Source organism: Dipodomys ordii, unplaced genomic scaffold (assembly GCF_000151885.1).
Source record: "Dipodomys ordii isolate 6190 unplaced genomic scaffold, Dord_2.0 Scaffold7, whole genome shotgun sequence".
In the NCBI taxonomy this organism is placed as follows: domain Eukaryota; kingdom Metazoa; phylum Chordata; class Mammalia; order Rodentia; family Heteromyidae; genus Dipodomys; species Dipodomys ordii.
The window spans coordinates 21,762,293-21,777,228 of record NW_012267223.1 but is presented as its reverse complement, the minus strand read 5'-3'; the positions used below and the strand labels follow the sequence as shown (position 1 = coordinate 21,777,228).

Here is a 14,936-nt window from a genome sequence, read left to right as displayed (position 1 = left end):
TAAAATTAAATTTTAAAAAAAGAATCCAAATGGTAGCTGGCTGCTGGTACTCACATCTGTAATCGTAGCTACTCAGGAGACTGAGATTTGAAGATCAGGGTTTGAAGCCAGCCCAGGGAAGAAAAGTCCATGAGACTCTTCTCTCCAATTAATCAGCATAAAGCTGGAAATTAAACTGTGGCTCAAGTGGTAGAACACTAACCTTGAGCAAAAATGCTCAAGGATAGTGCTCAGGTCCTGAATTCAAGCCACAATACCTGGCAAAAAAAAAAAAATCCTGATGGTGAAAAGAAAAATAAGCTATAAAAGAAAATTTTATCCTTATGTTTTTGGCCCAGATTAATTTTTATGCACTATCTTGGGAAAAACAATACAATTTTCCTCATCTCATGACCCATTTCCTTTCCACAAAAGTAAATTAAACTCCCCAAAGTGATCAGCGCTTTATTTTTCCTTCCTTCCATCAAGATTCTGACATTTCGGCTATACCAAGAGCAACCATTTGCATCGTATTTGCATAATTGATTTGAAACACTCGCGTTTTCTCGGCCTCTGGGGGTGGGGGAAAAAAGAGCTCTGCATCTTTAAGGCTCCAAACCCGGCTGTCTGCTCTCCACGGAAGAGACGCCGGCAGGGCAGGCTCTGCCGCAGAGACTCATCCTATCCTGTCGATAGGGTTCACTTAGCCAAGGTGGAGGATGGGGAAAGAATGGAACTGTCCCAGCTCCTCAATGAGATCAGGGCAAACTATGAAAAGCTCCTCACCAGCAATCAGATAGAGACGGTGCTCTCAACGAGGATCCAGGTAATGATTTCATACAGACAGGCACCTTCCAGGATAAGGAGACAATCCATGTCTACCCAATTCCTGTCCCGGCCTCTCTGAGGTACAGTATTTCCTTTTCCATGCAGCATATACTGGGAAGGAATATATAGGCTTTACAGCACTGGAACCGGGTCAAGAAATGGGGGGGTGAGGAGGGACGGGGAGGGGGACAGCGACAAAATAACTGTGGCTGTTAAATTTCCATTCTGTAAATATTGATTGGTGCGTTTGACTTGTATGTAAATTATGAGGTGGCTGTCATTGATCAAAACATGGGGGTCAAAAACAATAAAATGGTGCCCTCTATCCTCCTTTTAGACATTCTTCAGGGAGAAAGCATATCAAATACCCTACAAAGTTACTGCCACATCTTTAAAATGGGAAATTTATTAGAATACACAGTCTAGAGATTAAAATTAAGCAGGATATTTCTAAAAGGTTTGCATCATCTTTTTATGAGCACAGTTTTATACCAGACAGTTATAAATAGGAATGATCTGAGTTTGTGAACATGGCATTCAAAACCAAATGATAGAAATTACAACAATCAAAATTGGTCACGACTCTCCACTAACAGATTTTTGCTTTTGAACTGTGAGAAATGTTGTTGTTTTTTTCCCCATGCAAAGCTTGCAATATTTTTTTAAAGAGAAAGCCAGCTTGGATCAGACCTAAAACCTAATTTCATATACTTGGTTTTGAAATGATATCACAGTTAGTAATTAAGGTCAAATAGTTTAAAAATAAAGATTTAGGAATGCAGGATTTCTTTTTTATTAGTCTACCTATCATATCTGAATTCAAGTTCTGTTCCCACTGCCCAAGTATAGCTAAAAGAGAAAGAAAGAAAGAAAGAAAAGAAAAAAAGAAAGAAGGGAAGAAAGGAAGGAAGGAAAGAAGGAAGGGAGGGAGGGAGGGGAGGGAAGAAAGGGAGAGAAGAAAGATCACTAGAAATGACAGACCTTCATTTCATTAGCAACTCATTTGAGTATGTTATAAATTTATCTTGGGGAAACATTTTTAGTCCTCATAAAGAATGATCAACATTCTAGTTTCCCACTGGTATATTGTCTTAGCTGTTAGAATAGCTCACTCATCTTTTATACAAAAAGAAAAAAATAATAGATGACAACTTTTCTTCGCAGGAGTAGGTATACAAGTTTAGTTTACAACGTTGAAAGGAGTAAATTCAAAAAATTAAAAAAAATAAAACCAAGACTACAGTTAAGTTTCATTTTGAGCATGTTGTAAGATAAAGACTTTCAGACTATGTTGTTGAAAATAATTTAGAAAGCCAAACTAGAATTCAAGAAAGCCTGAGTATTAAATTCATAAGCCAACTACAATTCAAGTAAGCCTGAGTATTAAATTATCACAATGACCTGGGTTCAACCCTAATCACAAAATAAATGCAAGCTGTTTTAGTTATGAAATACTATAGAATAAAGCTCTCCCCCCCCAAAAAAAAACACAGTGGCCTAAAATAGGCATTGTGTTCCATCTCATGATTCTATAGTGACCAGGGAGATGCTGGTGCAGTCATCTTTGGGCATTATTGGCCTAGAACACCCAAAGCGGATGGCTTTGGTACCTTGGTAGGAGCTTGCCAGAAAGCTAGCTCAGCTGTCTGACCAAATGAACCTCTTCCTCCCTCCTTCCCTATCTCCCCTCCCTTCTTTCCTTTCCCATTGTCCATCTCTCCCTCTCTTCCTCTCTGTCTCCAGACAGCCTCAGGGTCCCTCTCCATTTGGCCTCTCTTCATGATCTCTCCAACAGGGTAGTCAAACTTCTAAAACCATAGCCCAGGGCTGCCAAAAACACAGAAATGGAAGCTGACAGAGCTTCTTGAGGCTTAGCCCTAGAGCTGGTACTGCATCACTTCTGCCACTGCTGGTGAAAGCCAGACTCAATGTGGAGGGGGATCACACAAGGACAGGAATTTGGGAAGTATAGTTCACTAGAAACCATCTTGAAAATCTAGTTAACCATACAAGCTTAGCTACCTGTTCAACACTACTGACCTGCAATTTTTTATTGTTCTGATATTCTATATTCACTATTATAACCATATTGGTATGTGCTATTTGCATGTGTGACTTTGCTAACTAAAAACAAGCAATCCGCCAACCAAAAGAAGCCTATGAATTTCATTCTCTTAAATCTATTCACAGGCTTTTATTTAATTCTAGCTTCCTTCAAACATCATCTACTGTACATTCAAGCTAAACCTTTTAATTTCAAAATGTATTTGATAAGAACATATAAAGTTGTTGCTTCAAAATAATGCAATCAATTTGATACATTGTACTTGTACTTTTACTTGTACTATTACTTAACTTGTACAAATAATGAGAATTCTGGCAACAGATACTTTTTTTAATTCCAGCATCAGCATACAAATATTTAAAGCTAGACTAAAGGTATTGTTCAAGTGGTAGAGTGCCTGCCTAGTAAGCACAAGGCCCTGAGTTCAAACCTAGTACCACTAAAAAAAAAAAAAATCAAAGCCAAACATAAAATATTCTGCATGATTTTTAATATGAAAACTTTCAGAAAACAATCTTTACTTTAAAGATGTCATTTTTGTTACTAACCCCAGATACTAAAAATTAAGATGACTTACAAAAACTTGTTTTGGAAAAAGTTTTCTAAAGCCAGGCACTGGTGACTCACACCTATAATCTTAGCTACTTATGAGGCTGGGATCTGAGGATTTTGGTTCAAAGCCAGCTTGAGAAGAAAAGTCCTTGAGACTCTTATCTCCAATGAACAACCAGAAAACTGGAAGTGGTTTTATGGCTCAAAGTGGTAGAGTGCTAGTCTTCAGTGAAGGAGCTCAGGGACAGCGCCCAGGACTTAAGTTCAAGACACATGACTGACAAAAAAAAAAAAAAGTTTTCTAAAGTGTGTTATCTTAATAAAGAAATCTACTTAAGAACTTTAATGCAGCCAACTGCCAGTGGCTCATGCCGGCAATCCTTGCTACCAGGAGCTGAGCTCTGAGGATCACGGTTCAGTCAGCCCGGGCAGGAAAGTCCGTGAGACTCTTACCTCCAATGAACAACCAGAAAATCAGAAGTGATGCTATGGCTCAAAGTGTTCGAATGCTAACCTTGATCAAAAAAGCTCAGGGACAGCACTCAGGCCTGAGTTCAAGCCCCACTACCTACCAAAAAAAGAAAGAACTTTAATGCCTATAACTTAGTTCTCTAATTTACTAGTAATATATTTTCCACTAGTATAAACTCCTTGTCCATACGCCTGGTTCAGGAATTGATCCATTTTGGATATGTAGCTATGTATCTTCTATAAAGCATCCCACAAGAAAATATGTAGGAAAATAAGTTAATTTTTAATCCTTCTTCCTTAACAACCTATAAGTAATAGCTCATGTCTGTAATACTAGCTTCTCAGGAATCTGAGATCTGAGGATCACAGTTTGAAGCCAGCCCCATCAGAAAAGTCCAAGAGACTCTTGTCTCCATCTGACCACCAAAAAGCCAGAAGTGGAGCTGTGGCTAGCTAGTCTTGAGCAAAAAATGTTCAAGGACAATGCACAGGCCCTGAGTCAAACCCCACAACTGGCACAGGTGCATGCACACATGCACACGCATGCATACACACACACACACTCATACATACACATAGAACCAAAGGTCATAAATTTAGTTCCTGAAAACTGTTCCTTTTCATTAAAAGATATGGGGGTTGTTGTTTTTGGCCAGTCCTGAGGCTTGAACTCAGTGCCTGGGCTCTGTCCCTGAGCCTCTCTGTGCTCAGGGGTAGTGCTCTACCACTTAAGCCACAGAGCCACTCCGGCTTTTTATGTGGTACTGAGGAATCAAACCCAGGGCTTCATGCATGCTATGCAAGTACTCTACCACTAAGCTACCTTCCAAGCCCAGAGGTACTTTTTCATTTTTCATAATTTGTCATATATTTGGAATTTGGGGCTTAGGATTTTTGGTTTTCAGGGGGTAGTGGGGATTGAGACAAACTCTCACACTGGCCTCAAACTCTCCATCTTCCTGTGCTGGGATGATAGGCCCATACCACCATGCCCCATTTGAAAGAAATTTTGAAATTATTTTACATTATAGAAAACTGAGACTGACAATACAATTGGCTGGCACACCTAAGTAGTCATCAAAAAATGGGACACATCTATAATCAAACAGTTTACAGTGATTTCCTATATGTGATTTTTTTCTATAGTTGCTTTTAAACTTTTTTTTCAAAAATGCCTCGTTTTTGTCAGTTGTTATTGTTGACTTTCTTTTAGGTAGAAGAAGATATAAGCAAAAGGATGGACAAGGATGAAGAGGCTTTAAAGGCAGCTCAAGCAGAACTCAAGGAGGCTCGACGCCAGTGGCACCACTTGCAAGTGGAAATTGAGTCTCTGCACGCTGTGGTGAGAAGAACCTCAAAACACCTGGTTCATGGCACCCCTAGATATTACAAGACTAAGAGGGGTGGGAATGTAGCTTAATGGTAGAACACTTGTACAGCATGCACAAAAAAAGAAGGAAAGGAATATTCATATTCATTCCTTAACACGGAGACACTGGAAGTCAAGGCGCAGAGTATGATTCCCCATTCTAGTTCAGTCACCATTGCATGACAGTGGCTGTTACCAGATGATTCAAGGTTTAGTTTATACCTATAAGAATGAAGTAACACTTGTCCCCTGGAGGTGCCCTAATGGGGGGAAAGAGACATCTGTTATCTAGTCTTAACAGTGGGATCTTTTTTTATTCATGGCATTGAAGACTCCTAATAGAAAAATATACTGAAGCACTTTCTGAAAATTCCTCTGAGAAGCAGTCTGTTCTGCCTTTCCTATTCACTGTATTGTGAATATTTACTTTAGTGAAAAGAAATTAATCATGACAGAGGATTGTAGGAAGAGGATGCTATGAAATTATTATGGGACTTCTTTGAAATATAGTAACACAGCTTTTTTTTGGTATTGAGAATTGAACTCAGGGTGTCATGCATGCTAGGCAAGTACTCTACTACTAACCTATACTCCCAGCCTGCTTTTTTTCTTTTTCACTGTTTCTTTTTTTTTTTTCCTTCTCAAGACAAGAGTTTTACTAAGTTGCCCAGGCAGATATGGAATGTGTGGTCCTTTACTACCACTTCCTGAGTAGCTGTTATTAGAGGTGTGTGTCACCATGCCCATCTATAAAACTTAAAAAAAAACAAAAGTCTTTTTCTATAAGTGAGATACTATTACTGCAACCTTAAAATATATCTGTGGCCAGGCATGGTGGTACATGCCTGTAATCCCAGTTACTTGTACAGCAGGAGTCAGGAAGCCAGGATACGTAAACCTGTTATCCATCAATAAGCCAGGTGTGGTGATACATGCCTGATGATAAACTATGGAGAAGACTCTAGCAGATAGAAGGGTGTTAGGGGGTTGTTCTCTGGCAAAGACACAAGATGCTACCTGAAAGATCAAAGACTAAAAAAGGGGGTCTGAGCCAGGCATCCATGGCTCATGCCTATAATCCTAGCTACTCAGGAGGCTGAGATCTGAGGATCATGGTTCAAAGCCAACCCAGGCAGGAAAGTTCATGAGACTCTTATCTTCAATTAACCACCAGAAAACCGGAAGTGGTGCTGTGGCTCAAGTGGTAGAGTCCTGGCCTTGAGCTAAAGAGCTCAGGGACAGCGCGCATGCCCAGAGTTCAATCCCATGATCAACAAAAAAAGAAGGGGGGGATGGTGCCATGGCTCAAGTTTTAGAGTACCTGCCTAGAAAGCATAAGGCCATGAGTTCAAACCCCAGTTCTACCAAAAACATTAAACAGTAAGTATAATATAAAAAATATTGTAGCTGGGCAGTTGCATGAATAAGGCCCAAAGTTTGATTGCTAGTACCTCAAAAGCAAATGAACAAATAAAATAGAACATAGATGAATGAAGACATTGCAGGTCTGATATCAGGGATACATTTGGAGACACATTTGATTTGCTACTGAGGATGTCTCTGAACAGGAAAGGGGCCTTGAAAACTCCCTGCACGCCAGCGAGCAGCACTACCAGATGCAGCTGCAAGACCTCGAAGCAGTGATTGATGGGCTGGAGAAGGAGCTGCAGGAAGTCAGGTGTGGCATCGAAAGGCAGCTTCAAGAGCATGAGATGCTTCTCAACACCAAGATGAGGCTGGAACAGGAAATTGAAACATATCGCCGCCTCCTAGAAAAGGAAGAAATCAGGTACCTAATCCCACAGACAGAGAAGATCATCATTACTGACAAAGTCAGAGAAATCAAATCCATCCTCATGACACTCACTGAACAACTACAACACAGTAGTAAAACAGGTAGAAGGACTGTATCCAGTCCGCTAAAACTAGGAACCCAATAGCCAGAGTTAACTCTTCTAAGTCAGCCATCACAAGATATAAGTGATTCTTCATCATTGCACAAATATCCTTTCCTGATCTTCTCACTTCCCTTGTTGCTCATTTCTTTTTAATTTGTCTCTGTCTTCTAGAGATTCTTTGACAAAAATTCAGTCCAGCATTAGTTCATTCATTCTCGCTGCTAAATACTATTTCTATTGTATGAATGTACAATTTATCCATTCTCCTATTTGTTTCAATTGCTTACTACTGCACTGTGGCTCCTATAACATAATTCTTCCCATTTTCAGATATTATGGTTGTATCCAAGGTGGGAAAAAAGACCCTAAACCAGCCACCAGTAGAGTTGGTTTTCGTTTACCTTCAGGTGAGTTTCTGATGCAGATAAACTAATTCAGAAAGGGAGGTGGTATTTATGGAGATGACCAGGAAATGAAATACCTCAAAGGAGCAAAAAGAAATTACATTTGAATAAAAGTTTAGTATGTGATTTAACTGTGGAGATAAAACTTCAGCACTGAATTTAAATATCATAAATTACTTTTTCACAGCCATTATAAATGAAATATCATTTTCAACAAAACTCCCACAAAAGTTTGAGAATGAAAAGGTGGAGACAGTGACCAAACAGGCAATCTTAAATGGAAATGTTGTGAAGGAGAGCACTGAAGCACATGGCACTATTCAGTAAGTAACTTCTTTTGTTTTTTGTTTTCTTTTGGTCGGTCGTGGGGCTTGAACTCTGGGCCTGAGCGCTGTCCCTCAGCTCACTCAAGGCTAGCGCTCTACCACTCGAGCTACAGCGCCACTTCCTTAGTAAGTAACTTAAGTAAGAGAGGCAAAGAAACTAACTTTATATTTGTCCCAGGCCAGAAAGTCATTATTTTCTGTTCTCTGGTTATTTATTTATTTTGGGTTTTTGTTGTTGTTGTTGTTACTGGGGCTTGAATGCAGGGGCTTGAACACAGGACCTAGATGTTGTCCCTTAGCTTTTTGTCTCGAGCCAGATGTTCTACCAATTGAGCCATCACTCTACTTCTGCGTTTTTGGTAAATTGTAGGTAAAAGCCTCATGCCCTTGCCTAACTGGGCTGGCTTCAAACAGTGACCCTCAGATCTCAGACTCTTGAGTATCAAGGATTACAAATGTGAGCCATTAGCACCCAGCACTAAGTAACTATTTTCTTTATCCTTCTGTGTATGTGCGTGCATGCGTGTGTGCACGTTCCTCCCAGGGCTTGAACTCAATGTGCTATTCCTGATCAAAGCTCTGTGCTGTTCTTTGCTCAAAGCTTGTGCTCTAACATTTAAGACACAGTTCAACTTCCAGCTTTCTGGAGTTAAGAATCTTATTGACTTTTCTTCCCAGACTGGCTTCAATCCATGATCCTCAGATCTCAGCCTCCTGAGTAGTAAGGAATACAGGCATGAGCCACCAGTACCTGATCAATTAATTGTTTCAAATACAGTTTTACTATATTATGATTTTTAAACTGACATAAACCTATACACATTGAAACTCAAGATTTTGAAAGAGTAGGTAACTAATTTACCAGGTTTTTTTCCTAAAAATAGAACCAAAACATGAGAATTTCTGTAGAAATTCCACAGAATTCCTTAGAAATTATAGCCCTATGGTTTTTAATGTCCTGTATGTTGGAAGCAGAGGTGTGGTTCAAGTAGTAGAATGCGGACTTTGAGCAGAAAAGACAAGAAAGAGAATGTGACCCTGAGTTCAAGCCCAAGTACTAGCACACATACCTACACACATCCTGTATATCAATTATAAATCCTGTTAACTATAATCATACAAGTTGCTGAATTTCCTTTCATAGATACAGAATACATGTTGTTGTGTCTGTACCTTAATGTGCCCATTCTTCTTCCTATAGAAAGTTGTACTTTTATCATTCCAGGACAGAGAAAGTAGACGAAGTTATTAAAGAATGGGAAGGTTCCTTCTTTAAAGATAACCCTCGATTAAGGAAAAAATCTGTTTCCCTTCGATTCGATCTTCACTTAGCAGCCACGGATGAGGGGTGCTTACAGACTAAACAGGATAATCTGCCAGATATAGAAGTCAGGCTGATCATGAGAAGATCATGCAGTATTCCATCTATTAAACCTCCGTCAGCAACTAATTAACCCAAAGGTAGTCTGGACATGATTTGACATTAGGATGGAGCAAAGAGGACCATGCTGACCCCCCCTTCTGTCCCAAATGTAAGTTATGAAGTATGTATAAATAATGTTATCTCAATGTGTGACTGTGATTCTCTTCAAGAAAACCACACACACACACACACACACACACACTCTAAAGGATAAAAGTTCTCTGAATTCACTTATGGATATATTTTTTGGAGATGAGGAGCTTAAAAATAAAATCAGAAATTCAGTAGGGTTTCTATTTTATTTATTCTCCAAATAGTCTTCTTAATCCTTGGGAAATTTTATCGGAGACTGTAAGTATTAATCTGGCATAACTAAATAGGTAGTTCCACTCAGTCGTTAAACACTCAAAGGGAAAAAACTGAATATAATTAACATTAGGTTAGAGTCAAGTTGAGTGATTCATCATTAGGCCAAGACCTGTTAAACCTAAACTGTTCTACTTTAGAAGCCATAGGCAGTTATAAGCAATTTTTTAAGGGAAGGCTCACTATTCTCTTAGGATTCTTCTTTTTTGTGACAATCACTTAAACACTTAAAAATGTAAGAAGTCAGGCCCCAGAGTCTCACACCTGTAATCCCAGCTACTCAAGAGGCTGAGATCTGAGGATTGTGGTTCAAAGTTAGCCCAGGCAGGAAAGTCTGTGAGACTCTTATCTCCAATTAAATCACAGAAAAAACTGGAAGTGGTGCTGTGGCTCAAGTGGTAGAATGCTAGCCTTGAGCAAAAGGAGCTCAGGGACAGTGCCAGGCCCAGAGTTCTTGCCTCAGGACTGGCAGAAAAAGAAAAAAAAAAAGATCCTAAGAAGAGTTTTATTCCATGAGCAAACTATAGAATATCCCCAAAAGGCTGTTTTGTCAGATCACATCCAAAAGGTTTTTGTAATCAATATCTGATTTCCAGAAGAGTCAGCTTATTAAAAGAACTTTAAATGTTGTATCCTTCCACACAGAAAACAAATATCTTAGACCCAACTGTATTAAACACAAAGAGCAAATTAAAAAGGCAGTTCGTTACTAGAACAGTTACCCAAGCTCTCACTATCCCAATTTTACATCTTAAAGTAAAATATGATTAGAGTGTTTTTCTATGAGCCTTAGTAAAATACTATATGAACTATTACAAATATTTCTTGTAATCATTTATGTGAACTAAGATAACATGATTGTTATCTATGCTGAACATGATTGCAGGACTTCTTTTAAAATTGTTAAAACTGTAATAAATGTGGATAGAACGCATATTTGTTAATAAGCAAAGTACCACAACAAAGTTCTTAAAACTAATTTATTTAATACAAGTATATTTGACTTTAAATAATGAATACCTGTAAACATTAGAAACTTATAGGCTATTAATTTTTTTCTAAACAGAAAAAAAATGGCTGAGTGTAACTCACCATACTTTTTTTCTAGCTAAAGTATCATCTAAGGGCTACAATGTTAGCATTTAGTACAGCTGTTACAGTCTCTGTATCTCTCTCTGTCTCTCCCTTCTTTCTCTTCATGTATTTGTATATATCAACCAGTCAACATTTAAACTTTCTCTCATTTGCTTCAGATTCCTTCTGGCCTGGCTTATTCTATTTTGTGAAAAGGAATGGTTTTGTTTCATCAAAGAGACAATAGCATGCTATGTGCTTATTCTTGTATAAATATGTGATGTATAAACATTTCCTTTAGACTGGGGATGCAGTGCAGTGATAGAATACGCATCTAGCTGGTCCTAGGTTTGACTTTTTTTTTAATTCATGTAACATTAGTTAAATGTTATAAACTGTATAAAAGCTTTAAGAAATGCAATCATATAAGCTACTGGACTGAAGTTACCATACTAAGCAACAATGATTATGATTTTAAAAAACTATCTACTATAATCTATCACAGCGTTACAACCTTAGTACTGGGTATTATGAATGTAAACGCCTGTTACAGTAATCCCACTGTGCTACTAATGTGAGTATAATGTACATTTCAAATACAGTACTTGAATTTAAAACAAATTTTTATTTGCTCTGAGACATTAAAAAAATGGAATATGAATTTATCAGAGTAAATGATACCACCACAATAAAAGAAGAAAAAAAGAAATTGAAACATGAACTCCAAAGCTGCCTTGTATTTCAGTGGATACATAGTACTTTTTAGTGCAAAGATTTCTCTGTATGATTAAGCTAAACAGCATTAGTTAACTTTGCCAGGGATCAATTTACAATATGCTAGGCACTGGTGATTCACGCCTGTAATCCTAGCTACTCAGGAGGATGAGACATGAAGATGGTGGTTTTAAACCAGCCCAGGAAAGGAAAGTCCATGAGACTCTATTGCCAATTAACTACCAAAGAGTTGGCTCAAGTAGTAGAGCACTAGCCTTGAGCAAAAGATAGTGATAGCATTAAGGCTCTAAGTTCAAGCCCCAGGATGGATACCAGAAAAAAAAAAAAAAAAAAGTTGCAGGAAACAGGTACCTGTGTCCTTAAAACTCTTTCATTAATAAGATCCCCTCAGACTTATTGTCTCCCTTGGGAATGTAAATAATATCAGAATGATGCAAGATGATTGGGGAAAGCCCAAAGAATATGCATATCTGTAGCAAAGTAAAGTTGAATTCCTCAGATAGACCTGAGCCTGAAGCGAAGCGGATGGTCCTTACACAATGAACCTGGGGTTTCTCATGTACCCATTCTGCTAAATAAAATTAATACAAACATCTCACCTAATTAGATGTGTTAAAATTCTTTTCTGCGATGATTTCGTGAACTTGGTAGGCACCAAGGCCACAGCACCCTGTATCACAGCTCGGCATCCTGGGTTGATGTTCTGCACTCTGGGAATCTCCCTGGGTTTGAACCTGTGGCAGTTCTGTGTCAGTTCCTGGCATTTCCTGGCAGTTCCAGTCATATTCAAATGTGGCTGGAACATGTAGGTGCAGTGGCCCATGGGGAAGGAAAATCTTAAATGGGAATTCCCACAACAAAATATTATCAATATGTGCACTCACTAATGGAGAGAAATCCCCTCCCCCACACTTCAAGGTCCTGGGAAAGCTATCAGAACTTGAAGAACTAAAAGGGCTAGGAAAGGGCAGAGGCAGAATGTTTGGTTCCCTGCTGGCAACTCTTTTAAAAATAATGTGGTATCTTTGGTATCTGATCTCCAGGCCCGATGCTGTCCAAGGGCTTTAAACCCATATCAACAAAAGATGCTGGCATGGTAAGACACACCTGCCTTCCCAGCTACCATGGGAAGCATAAAATAGGATGACTGCAGTCCAAGCTTGGACCTGGGCAAAAAAGACCCTATCTCAAACATAACCAGTGTGGAGAATGGGGGGAGGTAATGACTGGATGTAGAGCACCTACCTAGCAAAAACAAACCCCAGTACAAAAAAAAAAAAATAGTCTTCAAGTTAAAAAAAAAAAAAGCAGCCACATGTGGTAGGTGGTGTGATAATTCAGTGGTACAGCATGAGCTTGATATGTAAGGAGCCCAGAGGTCAATCCCTAGAGCGATGGAGGAGGGGAAAGCTGGTGAACAAGTATATCAAAAAATACCTATTTGTCTCCCCCCATAGCTCCTTACCACTGCTCCATTGGGATCTCCTTTCCCTTTTCACAATTTTTGTGCTGCATGCCACAGTGTGCTTTGTTCTTCCCATCTAGTACCTGCAATTTGTCTTCCCAGAACTGCCTAGACATAAAACAGCATCTTCCCAGAACTGCACTTATCCAATCCCCACTCAATTCCATAATCCCACCATCCTCAAAGCAGAAGAAACCAGGCAGAAATTGCTAGGCAAAGGTGGAGTAAAAAGATACTGGAAGCCCGGTGTTGGTGGCTCACACCTGTAATCCTAGCTACTCAGCAGGCTGAGATCTGAGGGTTGCAGTTCCAAGATAGCCCAGGCAGGAAAATCTATGAGATTCTCATCCCCAATTAACCACCAAAAAGCTGGAATTGGAGCTTTGCCTCAAGTTGCAGAGCACTAACCTTGAGAGAGAAAACAAAAAAAAAAAAAAATGCAAGGACAGCACCCAGGCCCTGAGTTAAAGCCCCAGGACGAGCATTAAAAAAAAAAAATTCTTTTTTAAACAGAATGGATCCCTGATGAAACTGCTTATCCTACACCCATACATTATCTGACATACCACTTAGTCTGTCCATTATCATTTGGCAACCTCCCCTTTAGTCTTCCTTTCAGTATGTGATTTGATTTTACTAATCTCTACTCATTAGTACAAAAATAATGAGATGGAACCAGTGGCTCACATCTATAGTCTTAGCTATTGAAGAAGCTGGGATCAGAGAATCACAGTTAGAAGCAAACCTGGGCAGAAAAATCTTTGAAATTACATCCTTAAAGAACACCAGCAAGCAGAGCACTGGTGGCTCACACCTGTAATCCTAGCTACTCAGGAGGCAGAGATTTTAGGATTATGGTTCAAAGCCAGCCCGGGTAGGAAAGTCCCTGAGACTCTCATCTCCAACTAACCACCAGAAATCTGCAAGTGGTACTGTGGCTCAAGTGGTAGAGTGCTCACCTTAAGCTGAAGAGCTGAGGGACAACATCCAGGCCCAGAATTCAAGCCCCATGAACAACAACAAAAATAAAGAACACTAGCAAAAAAAAAACAACCAGGGCTAGAGGCACGTGGTAGAGTACTAGCATAAGCTAGCTGAGAGCAAGGTACTGAATTCAAGCCACAGTACCATCGAAAATGCATGTATAATACCTACACATACATATTCATGTGTGTATATATACATATGTATGTATGCATGTATAACTAAACACAGTATTATATGTCCCTGGTTTCACAGACTTGTGGTGATGTCCCAGTTCCTACTGGCACAACCAGGAATGTGATCTTAAAGGCATCCCCCTAATTCCATTCATCTCTGTACATGTCAACCCTGTTCATTCTCCCTCCACAATGGCCCACATCAGTCAGGTGTTCATATAGTTCATATAGTCATCCAGAGTAGCTAGAATTAGTGAAAAGATCCCCGGGGTAGTCCAAGAAACCTTGCCTCAACAGGCACTTACTCAACATCTAATTATGGCGATATGAAGCTGATCGGTGCACACGTCCGAACCTCTGCTCTTCAAACCTCCCTAAGACCCTGGAGACCCCAAAAGAGTATCTTGGTCACTCTTCTTAGTGGTTATTACCAGAGAGCCACACCAGCCCAAAGGAAGGATGGGTGAAGCAAGTTCTAGGAGGGCATCGCAAAGCAACGGAAGGGATCTGGAAGGCAATGCTCCTCCAGGGAAGGGACCCGTATAGAGATGGAATTCAAAGTGAGTTAGGACCAGATCCCCTTGGATAGCACCTTGGCCTTGGAGAGGGGGAAGCAGACGCCTGGGCATCCGACCTGGTGCGCCGGGTAGGGGCGGGGGGGGGGTGCAGGGGAGCCTGACCGAGCGAGCGGCCTGCAACCTGGCCCTGCCGCGGGCTGGGCATCTCTCAGCGCAGTGAGGAAGAAGCCACTCGGGGCGCCCCCGCCCCGTCCGCTCCGCGGGCCGTCGGGGTCCCTCCCGCCGCAGCCCCAGCGTCCCCCG

The 14,936-nt window shown here is 40.1% G+C and overlaps 1 protein-coding gene across 1 annotated transcript; it reads left to right on the top strand.

The window, feature by feature from the left end:
• The first annotated feature begins 629 nt into the window (after window positions 1-629).
• On the top strand, window positions 630-9,483 carry Krt222 (keratin 222, type II). Its single transcript, XM_013037811.1, has 6 exons — window positions 630-805; window positions 5,109-5,237; window positions 6,833-7,053; window positions 7,493-7,569; window positions 7,754-7,889; window positions 9,118-9,483. Exons 1-6 carry the CDS (start codon window positions 710-712, stop codon window positions 9,344-9,346), a joined length of 888 nt encoding a protein of 295 aa, XP_012893265.1. The 5' UTR covers window positions 630-709; the 3' UTR covers window positions 9,347-9,483.
• Window positions 9,484-14,936: the final 5,453 nt, after the last annotated feature.

Bases quoted from the DNA above. Each gene is read 5' to 3' on its own strand.
- Krt222 (XM_013037811.1), top strand. From the start codon at position 710: ATGGAACTGTCCCAGCTCCTCAATGAGATCAGGGCAAACTATGAAAAG. The intron at 806-5,108 runs GTAATGATTTCA...ACTTTCTTTTAG, and splicing joins TGCTCTCAACGAGGATCCAG to GTAGAAGAAGATATAAGCAA. The intron at 7,054-7,492 runs GTACCTAATCCC...TCCCATTTTCAG, and splicing joins CTAGAAAAGGAAGAAATCAG to ATATTATGGTTGTATCCAAG.